Source organism: Notolepis coatsorum (assembly GCF_963971535.1).
Source record: "Notolepis coatsorum genome assembly, chromosome: 10".
Lineage (NCBI taxonomy): Eukaryota > Metazoa > Chordata > Actinopteri > Aulopiformes > Paralepididae > Notolepis > Notolepis coatsorum.
The window spans coordinates 94,384,572-94,403,659 of NC_140174.1; the positions used below are offsets into that span (position 1 = coordinate 94,384,572).

General features: G+C 44.5%; 1 protein-coding gene across 1 annotated transcript in view; it reads right to left on the minus strand.

Annotated features, from left to right (window-relative positions):
* cabin1 (calcineurin binding protein 1) overlaps window positions 1-19,088 on the minus strand; it is a 247,311-nt gene that overhangs the window by 120,800 nt on the left and 107,423 nt on the right. The window contains 4 exon segments of the mRNA XM_084323492.1: window positions 2,436-2,549; window positions 13,462-13,883; window positions 14,695-14,877; window positions 16,218-16,283. Of these exon segments, the coding sequence (XP_084179618.1) occupies window positions 2,436-2,549; window positions 13,462-13,883; window positions 14,695-14,877; window positions 16,218-16,283 (785 nt within the window).

The window sequence follows — 19,088 nt, forward strand, 5'->3', positions numbered from 1 at the left end:
ATGGCAGGCCCAGTTTGAGGCCTACTCTTAGGGGTTAGGTGGGGGTGTGTGTGTCAGATGGCATGCCCAGTTTGAGGCCTACTCTTAGGGGTTAGGGTTATGGTTAGGGGGGGGTGTGTGTGTCAGATGGCAGGCCCAGTTTGAGGCCTACTCTTAGGGGTTAGGTGGGGGTGTGTGTGTCAGATGGCATGCCCAGTTTGAGGCCTACTCTTAGGGGTTAGGGTTATGGTTAGGGGGGGGTGTGTGTGTCAGATGGCAGGCCCAGTTTGAGGCCTACTCTTAGGGGTTAGGTGGGGGTGTGTGTGTCAGATGGCATGCCCAGTTTGAGGCCTACTCTTAGGGGTTAGGGTTATGGTTAGGGGGGGGGTGTGTGTGTCAGATGGCAGGCCCAGTTTGAGGCCTACTCTTAGGGGTTAGGGTTATGGTTAGGGGGGGTGTGTGTGTCAGATGGCATGCCCAGTTTGAGGGCTACTCTTAGGGGTCTTATGCGAGGTTTGACCTTTATTGACCCTTATTGCAATATAAACACATTACACACAAAACACACATTACACACAATGACTCTTTGGTTTTTTTTAATGTTTTTTTCACAGGATATTAACATGAGATGTCTGTTCACATGAACGAGACCCAGGCTACCCGGTTATTAATACTTGGTACAACACCCCTTTGCTTTCAGCACTGCATTCAACCGTGCACCGTATCCATCAACCAGCTTTGCACAGCGGGCCTGTGAAATTCTTCCCCACTCGAGGCGTGCAATTTCCTCTATTTGAGACACTCGTTGGTCGGTGTTTTTGAATCGCTTTCGTTAAATCCCACCACAAATGTTCAATTGGATTTAAATCGGGGCTTTGACTCGGCCAGGCGAGAACGGTCCATTTCCTTCTATGTAACCAAGCTTTGGTTGATTTCGATGTGTGTTTTGGGTCATTGTCGTGTTGAAAGCACCATTCTTTCCCCATGTTGAGTTTTGCCACAGAGGGCAACACATTACCCGCAATGATCTGTTGGTATTTAATGCTGTTCATAATGCCATGAACTCGTGCTATATTGCCGGTACCAGAAGCAGAGAAGCAGCCTCAAAGCATGACAGTTCCGCCGCCATGTTTGACTTGTGGCAAACAATTCTTTTCTTCAAAGCCAGTGTTGGGTTTTCTCCACACATACCGACAGTTCATCGGGCCAAAAAGTCGAATCCCTGTCTCGTCACTCCATAGAACGGACCTCCAGTAGCTCTGTGTCTTCGCCAGATTATCTCTGGCATATTTCACCCGTAATCCTTTGTGTTTTTTTGTCAATAAAGGGGTCTTTCGTGGAGTCCGACCATGGTATCCATTTCTGTTCAAGACCCGTCGCACGGTACTGGTTGACACAGCGACACCAGTCACGTCCAATGTCTGACGCAGCTCTTTTGCAGTGAGGCGTGGATCTTTGGCTACATTCCTTGTTACAAAACGAGAGTTAGCCGCCGTTAGCTTGACTTTCCGACCTCGCCCGGCGATGTTATTAACGGTCCCATGCTGGTTAAACTTCTTCATGATACTAACAACAGTCGACCTTGGCACATCAAGGAGCTTTGAAACAGTCTTATATCCATTTCCCCCTCGGTACAACCGGACTAGCTCTCCCCTAAACTTCACGGAGTATTCCCTTATCTTCACCATGATTAATGCATCTCTGAGTCCGACACAGGTGCCACTGATTACCACTGATTGCACTGCAGACTTACCACTGACACAGGTGCCACTGATTAGCACTGCACTCTCTCTCAGTTGATTGAAGCTCTTCTCACTCTGGTCACACAAGGCAGGGCCTTGTTGTCACTAACTAACATGGGGGGCGAATAAATATGAGGGCAACTGTATATAATTACTGCCATGCGTTTCGGTTTTGTATTGTTATGAAACATTTTATTGTAAAGGAGAATATTATTGATCTCGATAATTTTGTAGAAATTCTTTAAAAGCATAAAAATACAAATATATTCTTTGCAGTGGTTCGGCAAAAAAAGAATTGTTCCGAGTATATATCTGCTTAGAAAACTAAAATGTCAAATTTTTCTTTATTTTTTTTTCTCTTTCATGTGGTAAATACACAGGAACGTTTTGGAGTTGTATTTGGAGTGACTGTTGGTAACTAGGCTACACTGGCACACCTACTTCCAGTGAATGACGCTAAGCTAACATTGCGGATGTTCCCTAAGCCTAATGCATGCACAGAGAAGAAAAGGGTATGTATCTGCTTGTCTAACTCCAGGGTAGATGGCAAATAAGCAAATTTCCCAAAAAGTTGGCGTGTTCCTTTAAAAATAAATCAGGACATTCAAAATGTAAACACAATATAGTGACAGAAAGTACATGTTTATATAGATGTCTTTTAATACGAGTATGCCCTAAGACTAGGGGTGTAGTTTGGTGAAGTTTGTGACTTACATTGAACAGGTTAGTCTTATTCCTCTCACAGAAAAGTCCTTGTGCAGGCATGTGCTTCAGCTGTTGCCATGGGACACTGCTTCCTAGCAACACATCTCGGGCCCACTGCAGGTTCTGTGAGGGATATATAAATATATTAGAAAATTGTGATTAAGAAAATGGGGATGCGGCGCCTCGATAAATGATAGCAGATAACATCATGGGCTACACCGAACAGAGGAATTAGTACTTCTTTGATTTACAAGCACTAACCTAAATCCTCACGTTGTGTAACAATGCTAGGTAGGGGATGTGAGAGGGAAAAAAGCTCTTTTCATCAGGTGAATACAAGCACCTTTATGCAGCACGATACGACTCACAAATCAGTGTTTACTCCAGAGTGTTGTTTGAAAAGATGGCCAGCCCGTGCCGGTGTGCACTCGGAGCTCTCTAAACCCTGTGGCGGATAACATCAGATTACCAGCTCTCTCTCTCTCTCTCTCTCTCTCTCCTTCCATCTCTGTAGCGAGAGCCACACACGACCTCTGCCATTATTACTCACAATCACATACACACACGGGTACTTAAGGGAGGTGCCAGTCAGTGGCTCCGTGCTGCTGAAGCGCAGCACACACAGACCGAGCTCTGCGCTCGTAATGGCGGAGAGAGCAAATCGCTCGAAAGTCTGGGTACACTTTACGAAAGTCGATGCCGACGACGCACGTTGCCACAAGTGCAATAAAACAATTTCCCCCGAGAACAAAAGGGGGTGTGGAGGCTTTTAGCGTTGGATGCGAGAGGCCGCGGGAGCAGCGGAAACTACCCGTGTCAACAGAGCATCAAGCCATTCCGCCAACGAGTGCCTCCACACCTCCGTTTCATCCTGGTCTCGTGCGGCGCACGGCCGGAAGCGAGAGGCCTGGGGAAAGACCCGCCGGTGTCGCAGGTTTCCCCACGGGGGACATGTCATCTAATTTGTGCCTAATGACTAACGCTATGCAAATGCGAGAATCGTTGGCGAAAGATTTAGCGTTGTAAGTATTACTGAAGTGGTCGCTAGGATGTTCAGTAGACGATCTAGATTAGTACAATATTATTCACATATTTTTCAACATTTTCAACGACTAAGGACTTAAACTGAGCTTTTATGGTTTAAAAAGATTACTTTATTGTCAATGTATACAAGGCAATTGAAATCCGTCTTTTCGCATATCCCTCATAGTTACACATACACAGTCCTCATATCCCTCCTAGTTACACATACAGTCCAGTCCTCATATCCCTCCTAGTTACACATACAGTCCTCATATCCCTCCTAGTTACACTAGGGATGCCCCCCGGACCCCGGTTCTAAACGGGAACCGGTACTAAATTAGAAAAAAACAGAGTATTGATAATCTCCGACGTTATCGGTACTGCTATCGATACTCTAGAAATTATTATTACTATGAGTTTTTTTTTGAGGAATTTAAACGTTGCGAACGATCTCTCCTCTCTCTGTCTCTGCACGAGAAGCGAGCCGCAGCGAGCCATTATTACTCACACTCACACACACGGGTACTTAACACTTTGACTGCCGGGACACGTCTTTAGACGTCTTTGCTGGCCATGCTAAAGTTGCCGGGGGACGCTGTACAGCGTCCTTATATCAATATTTCAAAAATATGCGAGCGGATTCATATTCCCTCTCCGCTGGCCTGAGATCAACCAGCAGGACCCACTGAGCTCTCTGGCGGTTCAGGAGCGCCATCTGGTGGCCGATCGGCGCAATCGCCACACAGGATCTTGAATAGAGGTTGTCATGACGACCGTAGTACTTCCGGGCGCTCGCTATGGTTCATGGGACTCTGGCTCGTCACGCTACACGGTGATCGATTGGCAATAACTCGATAAACAACATGATTCGGACGTATATACCATTATACAAGCTGGAGATGGACCGGGTAAAAATATATCCCATAATGATAAAATTTCTACTCGACGATGATCGCCCAACGGCGCGCGGAGACTGGGGTGAGTTTCAGCGTGTAACGTTACCGTCTTAGATACTAACTGCTATTATCAACATTTGACCCACATTAGATGATTGGTATAACGCTGCCCACGGAATTATAAACGCCCCCTCGCCCATCCGGTCAACATCAGATGACGTGTAGTAACTTCTAGAAGTACGTCTAGTTGGAATTTTTTATATCGCGCTGATTGCCATCAAACTGTATTTCATCATCAATATAATGCATTTGGGGCTATATATCACGTTCTGGAGAAAGCTGCAGAAAGAGATGAAAACATACTTATACATTAGACCATACTTTACTATGAATATGTGAATGAAAAAGTTTAACGTTGCTACACAATGAACAATACATATAGGACTTTGAATGGGCCCTAATAATGGCAATGTAGCAATAGAATTTAAAAAGTTATAGCCCTGCAAAGAAGGGGACTTTCTCCATAGACAAATAGCACTGGCAATCTATGGTATATCATTAATTTAACCCAAGGCAACCAAAGTGTTAAGGGAGGTGCCAGTCAGTGGCTCCGTGCTGCTGAAGCGCAGCACACACAGACCGAGCTCTGCGCTCGTAATGGCGGAGAGAGCAAAGCGCTCGAAAGTCTGGGTACACTTTACGAAAGTCGATGCCGACGACGCACGTTGCCACAAGTGCAATAAAACATTTGCCAGTAAGGGTGGCAATACAAGCAATTTGTCAAAACATCTGTTGTCAAAACATATTAGTCTGCAGAAATGCGCCGTTTTCGACTGCTTTGCTCGCAGTGTGCCATCTCCATCCACGTCCACTGCAGGTAAGCCAAGATACGGAGTTAGCTAGGCTAATAACGAATTATTATGAATAGGCTAATAAATAAAATATAATTGCTTAGCTAATTGTTTAGCTACAAATATATTAGAAAGATGAAAGATCTTCAAGCTGAGGCTGCAGCCACCATGTCCCAGCCCACCCCTCCTCCCTCTACCACCACCGGTCCCAGCAAGCCCAAAGTCCCTTCACCCTAGCAGCTAGAGGAAGCCTCTACTAATAACATGGAGTATTGAACCGTTTTTAACAGCTGGGTATTGGGTGGGACATTCTGATTGAAGAACTTTCTAAATAAAATAGAAAGTCCCAAAATAGTTAATTTATCTGACTGCTTGTATTAATTGATAAAAAAGTAGCCATGTGCAGTAATATAGTTATATAAAAGAATAATAAAGCAATGTCGATTCTGTTCTTAATAATTTTTTTTGCTAAATAAAAAAGAACCGATAAGAGTATCGATAAAGTACCGAACCGTTAAGCAGTATCGATAAGAGTAGTAGTATCGATAAAATCCTAACGATACCCATCCCCAAGTTAAACATACACAGTCCTCATATCCCTCCTAGTTACACATACACACAGTCCCCCACATATGCATTTCCTCAGAGGTCACAACGCAGGGTCGCCCGCAGTTTTTGGGGTTCAGTGCCTTGCTCAAGGGCACTTAGGCAGGATGGTGGGAACCGTAGATGTAATACCAGCCAGCCTCCTGTCGGGGAGGTTAAGGTTAGAGTTTGTCTTAGAGCAGGGCGATAGAACACCAGCCCTGATTCCAAACTCTAACCTTAACCAACTTCGAAAGAGTCGCCTAAGCTTAACCAGTGATAAACTAGGCGTTAGGTAGTTTGCATCCCGTTCGAGGCGGAAATGGGCAAAGACACAGGCGTCGCGCGATTGGGCGCACATGTCACATGACCAGAAACGTCAGTGGCCAATCAGATCGCACCAGAAACGTCAGTGGCCAATCAGATCGCAGAACGCAAAACTGGAAATCCGTTGGTAAAAAAATAGACGCGTCGGGGGGCTCCAGTAGCTCACCGCATATCTCGGCGCTATTTCAGCGTCAGGGAAAACCGTGCTGCGTCACGGATCTGGTGGACTCCGAGTTCGATTCCCGGACCCGCCGTCATTTATCAGAATGTCTTCCCCTGATCTATATCCCGTTTCACCCTGTATCTGTCGGTCATGCTTGACCAGAAAAGCGATAAACGCTAAAAAAGAAAGCTTAAAAAAAAAAAAAAAAAATAGACGCGTCAGGGACGGGGATTGCACCAGCGACCTTTCGGTTACTGGCCGGCCTCTTTAGGCCATCCTGCCTAAGGCAAAGCAGTTGGAATAGGAGACTGATTATTTCCCAAAGGATTCAGTTTGATTCTGTTTAAGACAAAAAAGGAACAAAGGCACAACAGCAAGGATGCATAAAGGATATGCTCTGATACTGCATATACTATGAACAAGAAAAGATGAAAAAGAAAATTCTAAAATACTACTCTTCCTTCCCTCGAGGTATCATTACGGAGTGAGGACCCATACTGTATTAAGAACAGAATGCTGACAGAAGGACGCCACCACAGTAAAGCTCAAACACTGTCTCCCTGTGCCAAACTGGCTGAGAGAGCACTGCGCTACCGCCCACACACACCTCTGCCCACAGAGACTCCTGGCCAACACACATGCTGTTTCAGCAAGTCCTGCATCGCTGCAGAAACCCCATAGGCCCACAGGCAAATCTAAAGAAGAAACAAGACACAAGAGTCTAAGAGCGGTGTGGCTTCCCTGTGTAATCCTTAGCTATGGATAGCAAGTTACTAGTGCCTCGTGTCCATTTGCTATGTTCAGCCTTGCAGGGGCTAGCCATGGCCAGGTCTGGTATGGTTGGGTTTGTGTCTCCATTAGCTATGTTCAGCCTGGCTGGGGTTAGCTATGGCCAGGTCTGGTATGGTTGGGTTTGTGTCTCCATTAGCTATATTCAGCCTGGCTGGGGTTAGCTATGGCCAGGTTTGGTATGGTATGGTTGGTGTCTCCATTAGCTATGTTCAGCCTGGCTGGGGCTAGCCATGGCCAGGTTTGGTATGGTATGGTTGGGTTTGCAATAGGGCTGTCTTAAATACTTCGAAGCTTCGTTCGATGGGCACGGGATTCGAACGGGAAAATAAAATTCGAATATGCAAAATCTTGCGCCTCCAATGCAATGGACGTCATACGCCTCATTAATCAAATCAAATAAAAAATTTTGTAAATCAAATTTATTTGTAAGGCCCGACAACACACGTTAATGTCCCCATGGGCCGTACACGTCTTCTTTAAACAAGTCAAGAAGAAACATCACAATAAGTAAAAATCTTGCGCCTCCAATGCAATGGACGTCATACGCCTCATTAACTCTGCCTCTTTGTTAAAGGGGACTTTTTTGTCTCTGTGCGTGCATTTTAGCTTTGGGAATAGACGCTCCGTTAGCATAGCTTAGCTTCATCACTGGAAGTGAGGCAGGACAGTAGCCTTACAGTGCCTTACAGTGTATTGCAAGGTCTGACATTGACCAAACTTGATATGCATGACCTTGGTGGGCTCTAGGTCAACTCCTGAAAAGGGGGTCAATGTCAGACCTTGCAATCAAAAGTTAGGGGCGCACTGAAATTATGGCAAGGGTTATTAGCCCCCTAACTTTTGACCCCCTTTTCAGGAGTTGACCTAGAGCCCACCAAGGTCATGCATATCAAGTTTGGTCAATGTCAGACCTTGCAATACACTGTAAGGCACTGTAAGGCTAAGATTTAAACTTTACAGCACTGACAATTCTCTATAGTATTTTTAGTTTTACCTGTGTTTGATAAGACACCCAGTCAGCAGCAGTGTCCCGACCCATATACAAACATGTCTTAATAAAACTTGCTTAATTAAGTCGAATTCTGCCTTTGTCTCTATTAACTACATATAAATATTTATATAATTGTTATTTGTTTGCTTTATAGACGAAGGTTGCAACATAATTATGTAATGTAATGTCGTTGGCTGTGTAACGGAGACCGACTCATTATTAATTTAATTAATTAATCCAATCCACTTTATTTATAGAGCACATTTAAAAACAACAAAGTTGACCAAAGTGCTGGACAAGTCCCACAACATAAGATACAAATAAATAAAAGTAAATAACATTTAATTTTTTTATTGTCGAAGCTTCGAATTCAAATCGAATCTTGGGCCCAGAAGCTTCGACGGCCAAAAAAAACTTCGAAGGTCAGCCCTAGTTTGCATCTCCATTGCGCTTCTTGTAAACTCTCCGGTTGCTAGTAGGCAAACCTTTCAAAATTCACACCAATGACTGTGGTACACAAGCTAAACCGAGATGATACAACAGTGCCAGACAGGCCAAAACACGGTTAAACCCTGGAGACAAGGCACAAGTGTGCAGTCTGGTTTTTATAACATTACTTAGGCCTTAGGTCTGCAGATGCCAACCTCCTAACACCTCCCACGACCAAGCTCCGGACCTGGGGCGACAGGGCCTTTGCTGCTGCTGCCCCCTCCCTCTGGAATGCCCTCCCCAGCCATATCCGCGATGCAAACACCCTGACATCTTTTAAATCAGCCCTCAAAACCCACCTTTTCAATCTTGCTTTTGACCTCTGTCGGTTTTATTTTATTTTGTCATGTATTATTTTGTTCTGTTTTGTTCTGTTTTTTTGTTTTGCCATAGTTTGTCTCTCCTGCCCATGTTAAGCGTCTTTGAGCACCTGGATAAGCGCTATATAAAATAGATGTATTATTATTATTATTACCAACGTTAGCTTGGCTAACGTATGTTGCTGACGTTGCATAATGTTAGCTTTAGGGCTGACCTTCAAAGCTTTTTTTGGCAATCGAAGCTTCGGGGCAGAGCTTCGATTTTAATTCGAAGCTTCGGGGAAAAAATAATAATACTATTATTAATTATAATTTTTTTTTTTAATCTTATGTTGTGGGACTTGTACAGCACTTTGGTAAACTTTGTTGTTTTTAAATGTGCTCTATAAATAAAGTGGATTGGATTAATTAATTAAGTAGCCCCTTTCGACAAGGTTTCACTCGGCTGCGCTGCCTGGGTGCAGTGGGGCTGCTCTCACAGCCAACAACATGACATTACATAATTATGTTGCAACCTTCGTCTATCAAGCAAACAATTATATTATATTTAATTTATAATTATATCAGACAATGCACCTACAAAAGCAGATGATTACCGTACTTTTCGGACTATAAGCCGCGGCTTTTTCCCCCATTTTTCAACCCTGCGGCTTATATAACGGTGGGGCTAATCAGGGGCGGACCTAGCCCATTTGGCGCCCTAGGCGAGATTCACCACTGCGCCCCCCCCCCCCCTGGCTTTTTTCTTCATAGTTCTCTAACGTTAGTCTTTCTTTCCTCAACGTTCAATTCTATAAACACTTGACCGATACCCATCAATGCACAGCGCTCTAGCATGTTCTGACTGTGAACACCTAAAGCTGAGGCTCAGACCGACCGACCGTTTTAGATTTTTGGCTCATTTTCCCTTATGTTAGAATTTTTTTAATGTAAAAATAATGGTTGCAGATATAGAGGGGGGCGCCAAAACTGCACAAAAAAAAAAAAAAAAAAAGAAAAAAATTATTTATTTTTTTAGGCGCTTCCCTCAGGGTGGCGCTCTAGGCGACCGCCTATATCGCCTGTAGGAAGGTCCGCCCCTGCGGCTAATCTATGGATTTTTACAGCTAACTGGGCGCACTCCCTTAGCCCTGTGACCGTCAGATCTAAATCTGCTGCAGCAGTGCACGCCTTGCCCCTCCTCCTCCCCCTCACATAACCACGTCAACAAACCATTACGGCAAGAGTCTAGTGTATGAGCAGCTCAGGGCTCCTCTTTCAACATAACTGAAGCATTAAACAAAATGACCCAGTCAACAAACTATTCACTTTAGTTTATTTATACATGAGGCGTTGTCTAATGTTATCTAGCTACTGATAGCTCCCGATATCAACGTCTGATATCATCAGTTTGGCACTCGATTTCGCAGGTGCTGGCTAGCGCTGGCTAACTGGCTATCGTTGCTACCTATATGTACCCGGCGCTGCTAACTGGCTAACGTTGCTACCTATATGTACCTGGTGCTGCTAACTGGCTAACGTCGCTATCTATATGTACCCGGCGCTGCTAACTGGCTATCGTTATGAGAGCTAACGTTGCTACCTATATGTACCTGGCGCTGCTAACTGGCTATCGTTATGAGAGCTAACGTTGCTACCAACTGTACCCGGCGCTGCTAAATGGCTATCGTTCCTGTTTAAACAAAAATGTTAATAAATGGGAGCTTCCTCAAACAGCCATCTCTTTCCCGACAATCCCCTCTGTGCACAAACCCTTACATATGGTAATTAAACATTAAAACACCTGCGGCTTAGGCGGTTAGGTGGCCGAGCGGAGATTGCGTTCGTCACCAGCCCCGGAGCTGTGAGCTGGATTCGCCTGTTCGAATCCAGCTCACAGCTCCGGGGTTGTCACCAGGCTGGCCGTCTGCACTAATACAATTGGCTGTATTAGAGGGTGGGAGAAGCTGACGGGGTGGGTCCGGGTCGTTGTAAACAGCGACTCCTACAGTTCGGTCGGGGCGCCTGCTAAGCGCGGATAGGACTCGAGGGGGATAGTGTGGTCCTCCCACACGCTACGCCCTCTCGATGAGAATCCGCGCTGCCAGGTGAAAAGAAGCGGTGATTGGCTGGACGTGTGTCGGAGGAAGCACGTGGTAGCCTCCACTCTCCCAGATGATCTGACTGTGGGGGGTAAGTGCGCAGCGACCAGGAAGGGACTGGGAATTGGCATACGACTAACATTGGGATGGGAGAAAATCGGAGGAAAATGGAGGGGGAAAAAGACAAAAAAAAAAAAAAAAAAACACCTGCGGCTTATATATGTACAAATAAACAAAAATTAAATGGCCATTTGCATGTTCTTGGGATCTGAATCTAGGGACATATATGGATCAGTGTCAGAAATAGTGTGTCTGTTACTAGGCTTGAGTAAATTGTAATGAACCAAAGGAGAATATTAATTCTATTTAATTTTTTTTTTATCTTTGACTGTGAATAACACCATGCTCAAATTGACCAGACCTGAAAAATCTAAGCAAATGAATAAAGGGAAGATTATTAAACAGAAGGTTTTGTAGATACAGTACTGAATTCTGCCATCTTTTTTATAATGTAAATTTCTCCACCATTTTTCATCGTATTGCAACACCGTTTTTTGCAAGACGTTCACAGTAAGGTAGAGAAACTAACTGCATTCTGTTTTATGGCAATAACGTTCAGGTTTGTGGGAGATAATCCCAAAAAATAAGAGAAATAAAAAAGTTAATCCAGAAGTCAGATGATTGACAGGGGCTGGTGTGAGCTGGGTAGGGTAGTTTTTCGAAATTTGAAACCCCTGAGTCTCTTCCTTCAAAAGACTACACTCACTTTTGGCTGTGCCACTTCCTCCTGTCAATATGCGCCGGTTTCCGACTCAATGCCCTGAGATTTCTATAATCTTATATTTCACTAATAACAGTTAAAATAATTGGTAAACAAACGTAATGCTGAAAATATACACTTTTACTGTATATCTCGGGCTTAAGAGGTTAACCCTGTGAGGCCCAAATTAAAAAGACATTAGCAACTTCAGAGGCCAGAGGGTGGGACAAATAGCATTGTGAGGCTGAACAACAGGACCAATTGACTATAGGCCTACATGTGCTTAACATTTTTTAAATAAACATTATTTTATTTTTTTATTTCTCTTTCTCCAATTTTCTGTTTTTCTCCCCGTCCCAATTTAGTCACCGTGCCAATTCCCCCCCTCCCCTACTTGGCTGCTGTATGCATGTTCTCCTACGAGTCGGTACAAGGGCGTCCCGAACCCGACCGCACGCTTCCTCCGATACGTGTGGCGACTGCCAGTGACGTCTTTTCACTTGGCAGCGAGGACTCTCATTGGTGAAGTGTAACGCATGGGAGGGCACGCTATCTCCACCAAGTCTTGCCCCCGCTGAGCAAGCACCGAGACCTGACCTGTAGGCGTCGCTGTCCACAACGCCAGATTCCCACCCGCCAGATTCCCACCCACCAGCTTCCCACCCCCTAATACTGCCAATTGTATTAGTATGAACGACCAGCCAAGCTGGTAGCAACGCCGAGAGCTGGGCTCAAACCCAGCATCTCCTGCGTTGGTGACGAGCGCAATCTCCGCTAAGCCACCTGACCGCCCTATAAACATAATTTTTTTAAATGGCTAAAAGTGATTTTGTAATTTTGCAACCGTGGGTCTCACAGGGTACTTTTAACAAATAAAAAAGACATTAGCAACTTCAGAGGCCAGAGGGTGAGACCTATAAACACATGAAGGGTGCCGTGACTGAAAAAAAAGTTTAGAAACGCTGGTATATGGTGTGGCTCTTTGTGGTACCACAGTCATTTTTGTGGCTCTTAGTCTCTGACTGGTTGGCCACCCCTGCAGTAGTCTTTAATAGGAGTCGTTACAGTGCTGTGATGAGGTCCAGATTGGTAGGAACCACAAGTTTTAAAAAGTTGTTCAGTTGTTGGTAGACAAATTTTTCCATTATTTTACTTTGGAATTACAGAAGTGTCTAGGCAACCCTTTTTTAGTAGAGGGCGAGGCTTAATAACAACAGTTTCCAAAGCCTTTGGGGAAATGACTGATAGATACTGAAAATAGTTAACACTTCTCTCCTGTCGCCAAGCAGCAAAAAAAAAAATTAAAGCTTGTGGGCAGAGCATCAAGGCGACGGGTAGACGTCTTAAGATGTTGCTGTTTCCTCAAGAGTTTTGCAGTCAACACTGTTGAACTGTGTCATGTTCATCAAATTACTTTTACGTGAATGTAGAGGTGGTATTTGTATCCATAAAGGAAGCAAACCTGTTGTATTTATTGGTGGATAGGAGTTCAGGGGCTAAACGGTGCCAGCCGATGTGATCGCGGAAACGTCCGTAAGTACAGTTCGCGATTAAAGAGAAATTAGATTGTTTCCATGTCTCACGAATGAGGAATGAGACCCAATGTGAAAAGAAAAAAAGAAAAGGGGTCATCTTCCGTAAATGTCAGGATTAATGGCGGGGGATACTGATGACAGGTGTGCGACTCAGGTTTAATGGGCCACTTGACCTGTGAAAAGCAATAAGAATGTGGCGTAAGTGCTAAATGGAGAGCCGACCTGGTGGGTCTTGCTGCTGGAGTAGAAGAAGGCGAGTCGGTAGAGGCTCTTGTAGTGCTGCGGGAAGCGGCCCAGGCAGAGGAAAAGCGCGCGGACGCACATCTCCACCAGCATGCGCCTCTGGTCGCAGCGCTCCGACGGCAGGGCCTGGGGAACCTCCACCGCCTCAAGGGGAGGTTCCGGTTTCTTCTTCCCGTCACTGGCCGGGGTCTGGGGGGCGGCCTGCTGGGAGAGGGCCGGCTTGGGAGGGGTGGCCGGGACGGACGGAGGGTGAGGACAGGGATCCGCCGGGAGCTTGGGGGCCGAGGACGCCTCCGGCAGCACGACGGACATGGTGTCTGGTGCTTCCTGGACGCCTTTATCTTCCAGAGAGTTCGCTGTGGCTCCTCCTTCGTGGCTCTTGTCCCCTTGTACGGCTGAGGCTAAATGAAAATAAAAAGATAGAAAGGATGTTACGGATGAAGAAAAAAAAATTGAGCGATAAAGCACAACTCGCAGGTCATTTTATATTCCATATTCCTAGATTCCATTTGTATCTTCTACGTTTTATTTTATTCTACCGTAATTGTCAGTATGCTAATGTCACACCAAACGACCAAATAAAATTCCTTGTATGTGTAAACTACTTGGCAATAAAGACCTTTCTGATTCTGATTAAGAATCGCAATATCATTAAATCGTAAAGTACCATGATAATATTGTATCAGGTGTTTTGTGACGAATCAATTGAATGATGGGGGCTCAGGAGGTAGAGCAGTTGTCTGGTAATCAGTTCGATTCCCGCTCCTCCCGGGTCGAAGTGTCCTTGAGCAAGACACCCCTAATTGCTCCTGATGAGCAGGTTGGCACCTTGTATGGTTGCCTCTGCTGTCGGTGTGTGAATGTGTGAGTGAATGGGTGAATGTGAGGAACAATAATTGTAAAGCTCTTTGGATAAAAGCACTATATAAATGTACCATTTCACTTATCCTCTTAACGTGCAACAGCCCGACCCCGGGGCCCTCTTAAGGACGATTTGCCCACTTTTTTTTCTCACTTTTAACCAAAATCGCCCCTAATCACTCATTTCTGAACGGATTTTTATTAAATTTGGTCATGTACTACACAAGACTTCAGGCTATGGGCCACAGGGCGTTTTTTCAGCCATACATTTTTTTTGGAAATACTACTTCTGGACTACTACAGAAAAAAGCATCAACGAGAAGCCCAGTAATCCTAGGCGGCCCGGTGTACCTGGTTCCTCGGCGGCCGGCTGCCCTTCCTTCAGGGGCGTGGTGTTCTCAGAGGAGGAGGAGGAGCTGGCCTTCGCCGACGTCGGCTTGTGGGTGCTGTCCTGGGAGCTGGCTGCGTCCGTGAAGGCATCCTGGGTGGAGTTGGAGTCGGAGAGCATCACCACCTCGCTGTCCTGGCTGCGCTCTGCCAGGGGAGCAACACAAACACAGGGCCGGTCATGTGGCCAGCCGCCTGGCACCGGGGCCAGACGTACATGGGCATCCTCTCACACATCAGAGTGCAGAAACTTTAAAAGGAACACACTAACATGGAGACATGAGTCAATATACTTGTATACGCCCGAGTCTCCTGAACAAGGAGAGACCAAGTCGATCGGCACTTTCTCTGCCGAGCTATAGTCGCTTTTTTGCACCTACTCCCAAACTACGCATGCGCAGATTGATGAGCCTAGACTCTGTGGGCAATCTGCGCATGCATAGTTCGGGAGTACGTGCGGAAAAGCGACTATAGCTCGGCAGAGAAAGTGCCGATCGACTTGGTCTCTCCGTGTTCAGGAGACTCCGGCGTATAAAAGTATATTGGATCATGTCTCCAGCACCCCCACATCTGTAGCAACAACCACTTAATGTCGAGGCTCTCATCCACATTCATTCATTTTCTCCCCCGCTCTCTCTCCCATGATTTGAGAATCCTGAAAGTGTTGCGGTGGTCTATTGCTCACATGCTGCTGAATGTAGCGTCACACTGTGACTTGATTCGTTACTAGAATACAATATTTTTGTATGTAAAACATTGGTTATGGGTAATGGGGAGGAAACCATACTGGTTACAATACTGGACATCCATATCAGTTTATCATAACCAATGGACTTGGTATGGAGAAGTGTGTTTTTTTTATGCTAAAACCAAAGTGCCAGCATTTCCCTTAATTGCCTCAGCAAATTGTGCAGCCTCAGCAAGAAAGTCCTCTGCAGAGGACTGTGAATAACAGAATCAGCAGGAGGGCAACAAGACTCAGAGAGAAGAACGAACTCTTTGAACTATTCATATATATCATTCACAGTAAAGACAGTTCGAGCTTCACAAAAAAGAATTATGGCTAAATAGATGACAATAACACAAGTAAACAAAGTAGGGATGCACGGTATGTGTGTGTGTTTTTCTTCTTTTGGCCACGCAGTTTGTTTGGGTAACTTTACTTGCATGTGACAATGACGCAGCACAGGATTGTGGGCTAACATCGCTTCAGTATGTACAAAATTGTATTTGATCGGTAACATCAGTAATCGGACATAATGGAAATGTTATCAGTATCGATCAAAATGGTCATATCAGTGCATCCCTGAGACAAAATGTCCTGCAATAGCATTGGTACTAGGTATTTTAGTATTGTAAGAACTAATGGAAACTATGTTAACCCTCGAATGCGAGAGCTGCATGTAGGTATTCAGTATTTCTTACACAACCGCTTATGGATTTATTCCATAGCCTATTAAGAGTCTGGTGGGGATCAGGTGCAGTACCATTCAGGGGAGCCAGCCACATTGGAGACCTGGGCATGCAGTAATCATGGTCAAACTCTGAGGAGGCTGTTGAAGATATGGGGGTTGTTTTTAAAATATATTACCAGGCAAAGCTGTAATCCGCAATAGATAGGTAACTGAGGAGACATGTTTTCCGTCATTAATCACATGAGTACTCCCGTTGTTAACGTAGGACCTGACTCAGACTCAAACGTGGATAGTCATTGAGTGACGCAGGCCTATCGAGGCTGATTGGTTTTCAAAAGAACACAAGCGGAATGCAATGTATCACTCTTATATGCTTGCATTCTGTGTGCATACAGCCTCCTGTTAAGTGGTATTTTTTGTTAAAATAAGTGGTCTACATGTTCAAATAATAGCTCAATAACAGCCATCACTGATATAGAGTGTGTGGTCAGCAACATCAGTCCCTCTGCTCTGCAGTAAACACAAAATACATTTCCCACTTCATCCAATCAGAAGAGAGAACGCCACACTGCAAAAATGGTCTGACAAAAAGAAGAAAGAAAAAACTAGTTTTAAGCAAACATATGCTTGAAACAAGTGCAGTAAACAATTTCTTGAAATAAGTACATAAAGAAAATCTATGGTTTTCTCTCCTGATTGGGATAAAGTGGGAGCGGGATACCAGGAAATGTATTTTGTGTTTACTGCAGAGTGGAGGGACTGTGAGACCCTCGTTACTGGTTACTGACCAAACACTATATCAGTGATGGCTGTCAGAAATTGAATGTAGAGCTATTTAACACTAGTCTTAACAAAAGAATACCACTTACAGCACCTTTAACAGATCCTTGGGTGCCTAATTCTATGAGGCAGTAGAGGCGATAGTGGGGGTAATCATTTAGTTTACAATGGGATTTCGGATTGGACTTTAAGTATATAAAATGATTCTGATTATAATCATTTATGAGCATGGACAACTCTCTCCCAAAGCTAGAAACCAGTGAAGGAAGGTTCAGGTCTGTGACATCAAGAGACTAAATCTCATACTACCTCACTGGCAATGACTCTGTGGACTCTTTTGTTTGTGCTTTTACATAAAGATTTGCTTAAATTCACTGCAGTGCTGCTGGGTATAAACTAGTAGTAGACCGATATATGATCTTCTGCTGGCTTTAGCAGGCATCATATGGAACAAATGTTCGCAAGGAGTCTGTTACTCAGTCACTTCAAAGTAGCTTACCCAGAAAGGGGCTAAAGATAACTCCATATTCAAAGATATTTTGAAGGGGAACAATACTGCAATATATATTCAATTCCAGTACAATTGTAATGTTAGCAACTGCAAGCCTAGCCGTCATCAACCAGGTAAGCTAGCTAGAGTTGAGCAATTTTGCATCTCATTTGTTATCATTAAATGGTTGCGTTTTATCAGATGCAAAAGAACATAAAAAAATGATTATATCGGTCTGCTCACCCTGCTCTCTAACTATCAGTATCAGGTAATTGAAAAACCCATCAGACGACCACCAGTTTAAACCACAGAATATGGGCTCATTTCCCTGTAAGGTCACCCTGGCCTCCTATTCACTGTCAAGCTTTATTCATTTCAAGCTTTGGGGAGAGTTTATTTAGTCACATTTACAAACCAAGAGTCCAAGAGCTTAGGGATAACATGTGAATTTAGTTTTTAGGATGAATTAACCCTGTGAACAATTCCATGCACATCAAGCAGATATATGATTTTGAGTCTGAATCAGGCCCTTACAGTCGGCTGTCACCATAAATGTGCTTCCAGTTGGACCTGTGCCTGGTGCGCGGTGCCAGTCTCAGAGACGCGTGCCGATGGACACGTTTTTCTTGACATGGCATTTTCACATTAATTGAACATAATTCACACAAAACATAACCCTAGTCCTAGGAAGCTAAGATCTTTGTAAAATCGACACCATACCCAAGCCAAATCACAGTTTTGTGGACTGTGAGAAAGGACTGAATTTGTCTGGTAGTGGTGGCATTCACCCAATTAGATCTACATGCAGATATAATATATATATATATATATATAAATGACAAAGCAGGTGGTAGAAGCAAGCAGGCAGAGAGGTAGCAGGCAGGTAGGTAGGTAGGTAGGAAGGAATCTGGAAAGGGTGACAAAACTGGCAACATGGGCAATATGGCTGCATTATTCAGACATTCAAACTAAACATGATTCTGGTGCATGGGGTGGGTGGAAGGATGCCATTGGCTAGAGTTGTCCAAATCACCAAATCAGAACTGTTGCTTCCCTTGGACAACAGTCATCCTCCAATCACAACTGTTGCTTGATTGGAGGATCAAGAAAAGGATCAAGAAAAGAGGGCTGGGTTTGAGGTAAGTCCATTGCAATTATTGGCTGTGGCTATTTTCCCCAATAGCATCTCAGTGTCTGTTGCATTGCATTGACTTTGAATGGAAGAAAAAAAATATCTTAGTTGCTAAAAATTATTTTGGGAAACAGACCACTTTGATATTGAATGGCTACATTGCAGAATACTATTTTAGGAAGCACTTGTTATTCTTTTTGTAAAATTCTTGGCGACATAAAATACTACACAAAAGTTCTTAACACTTTCAGCGCCAATCACGTAATATTACGCGTTTGCTCGCCAACCGTTGAGCGCCAAAAAATTACGCTTTTTGGTCGCTTTTTTCCGATTTTAATATCCTATACACTCTCACGGACCTCAGTGTTACCATTGGAACTCATTCTGAGACCTTGAGAGTGCAATGCCGGCCGAATCCTGCTAGGTGGCAGTATCGCCTACCCTTTGAAACCTTATTTCACACCTTATTTCACATTTTATATGATCTGGGCGGAGAATCTGGACCCGAGCAAGTGAAACGGTTCATCCGAGCACCTTGGAA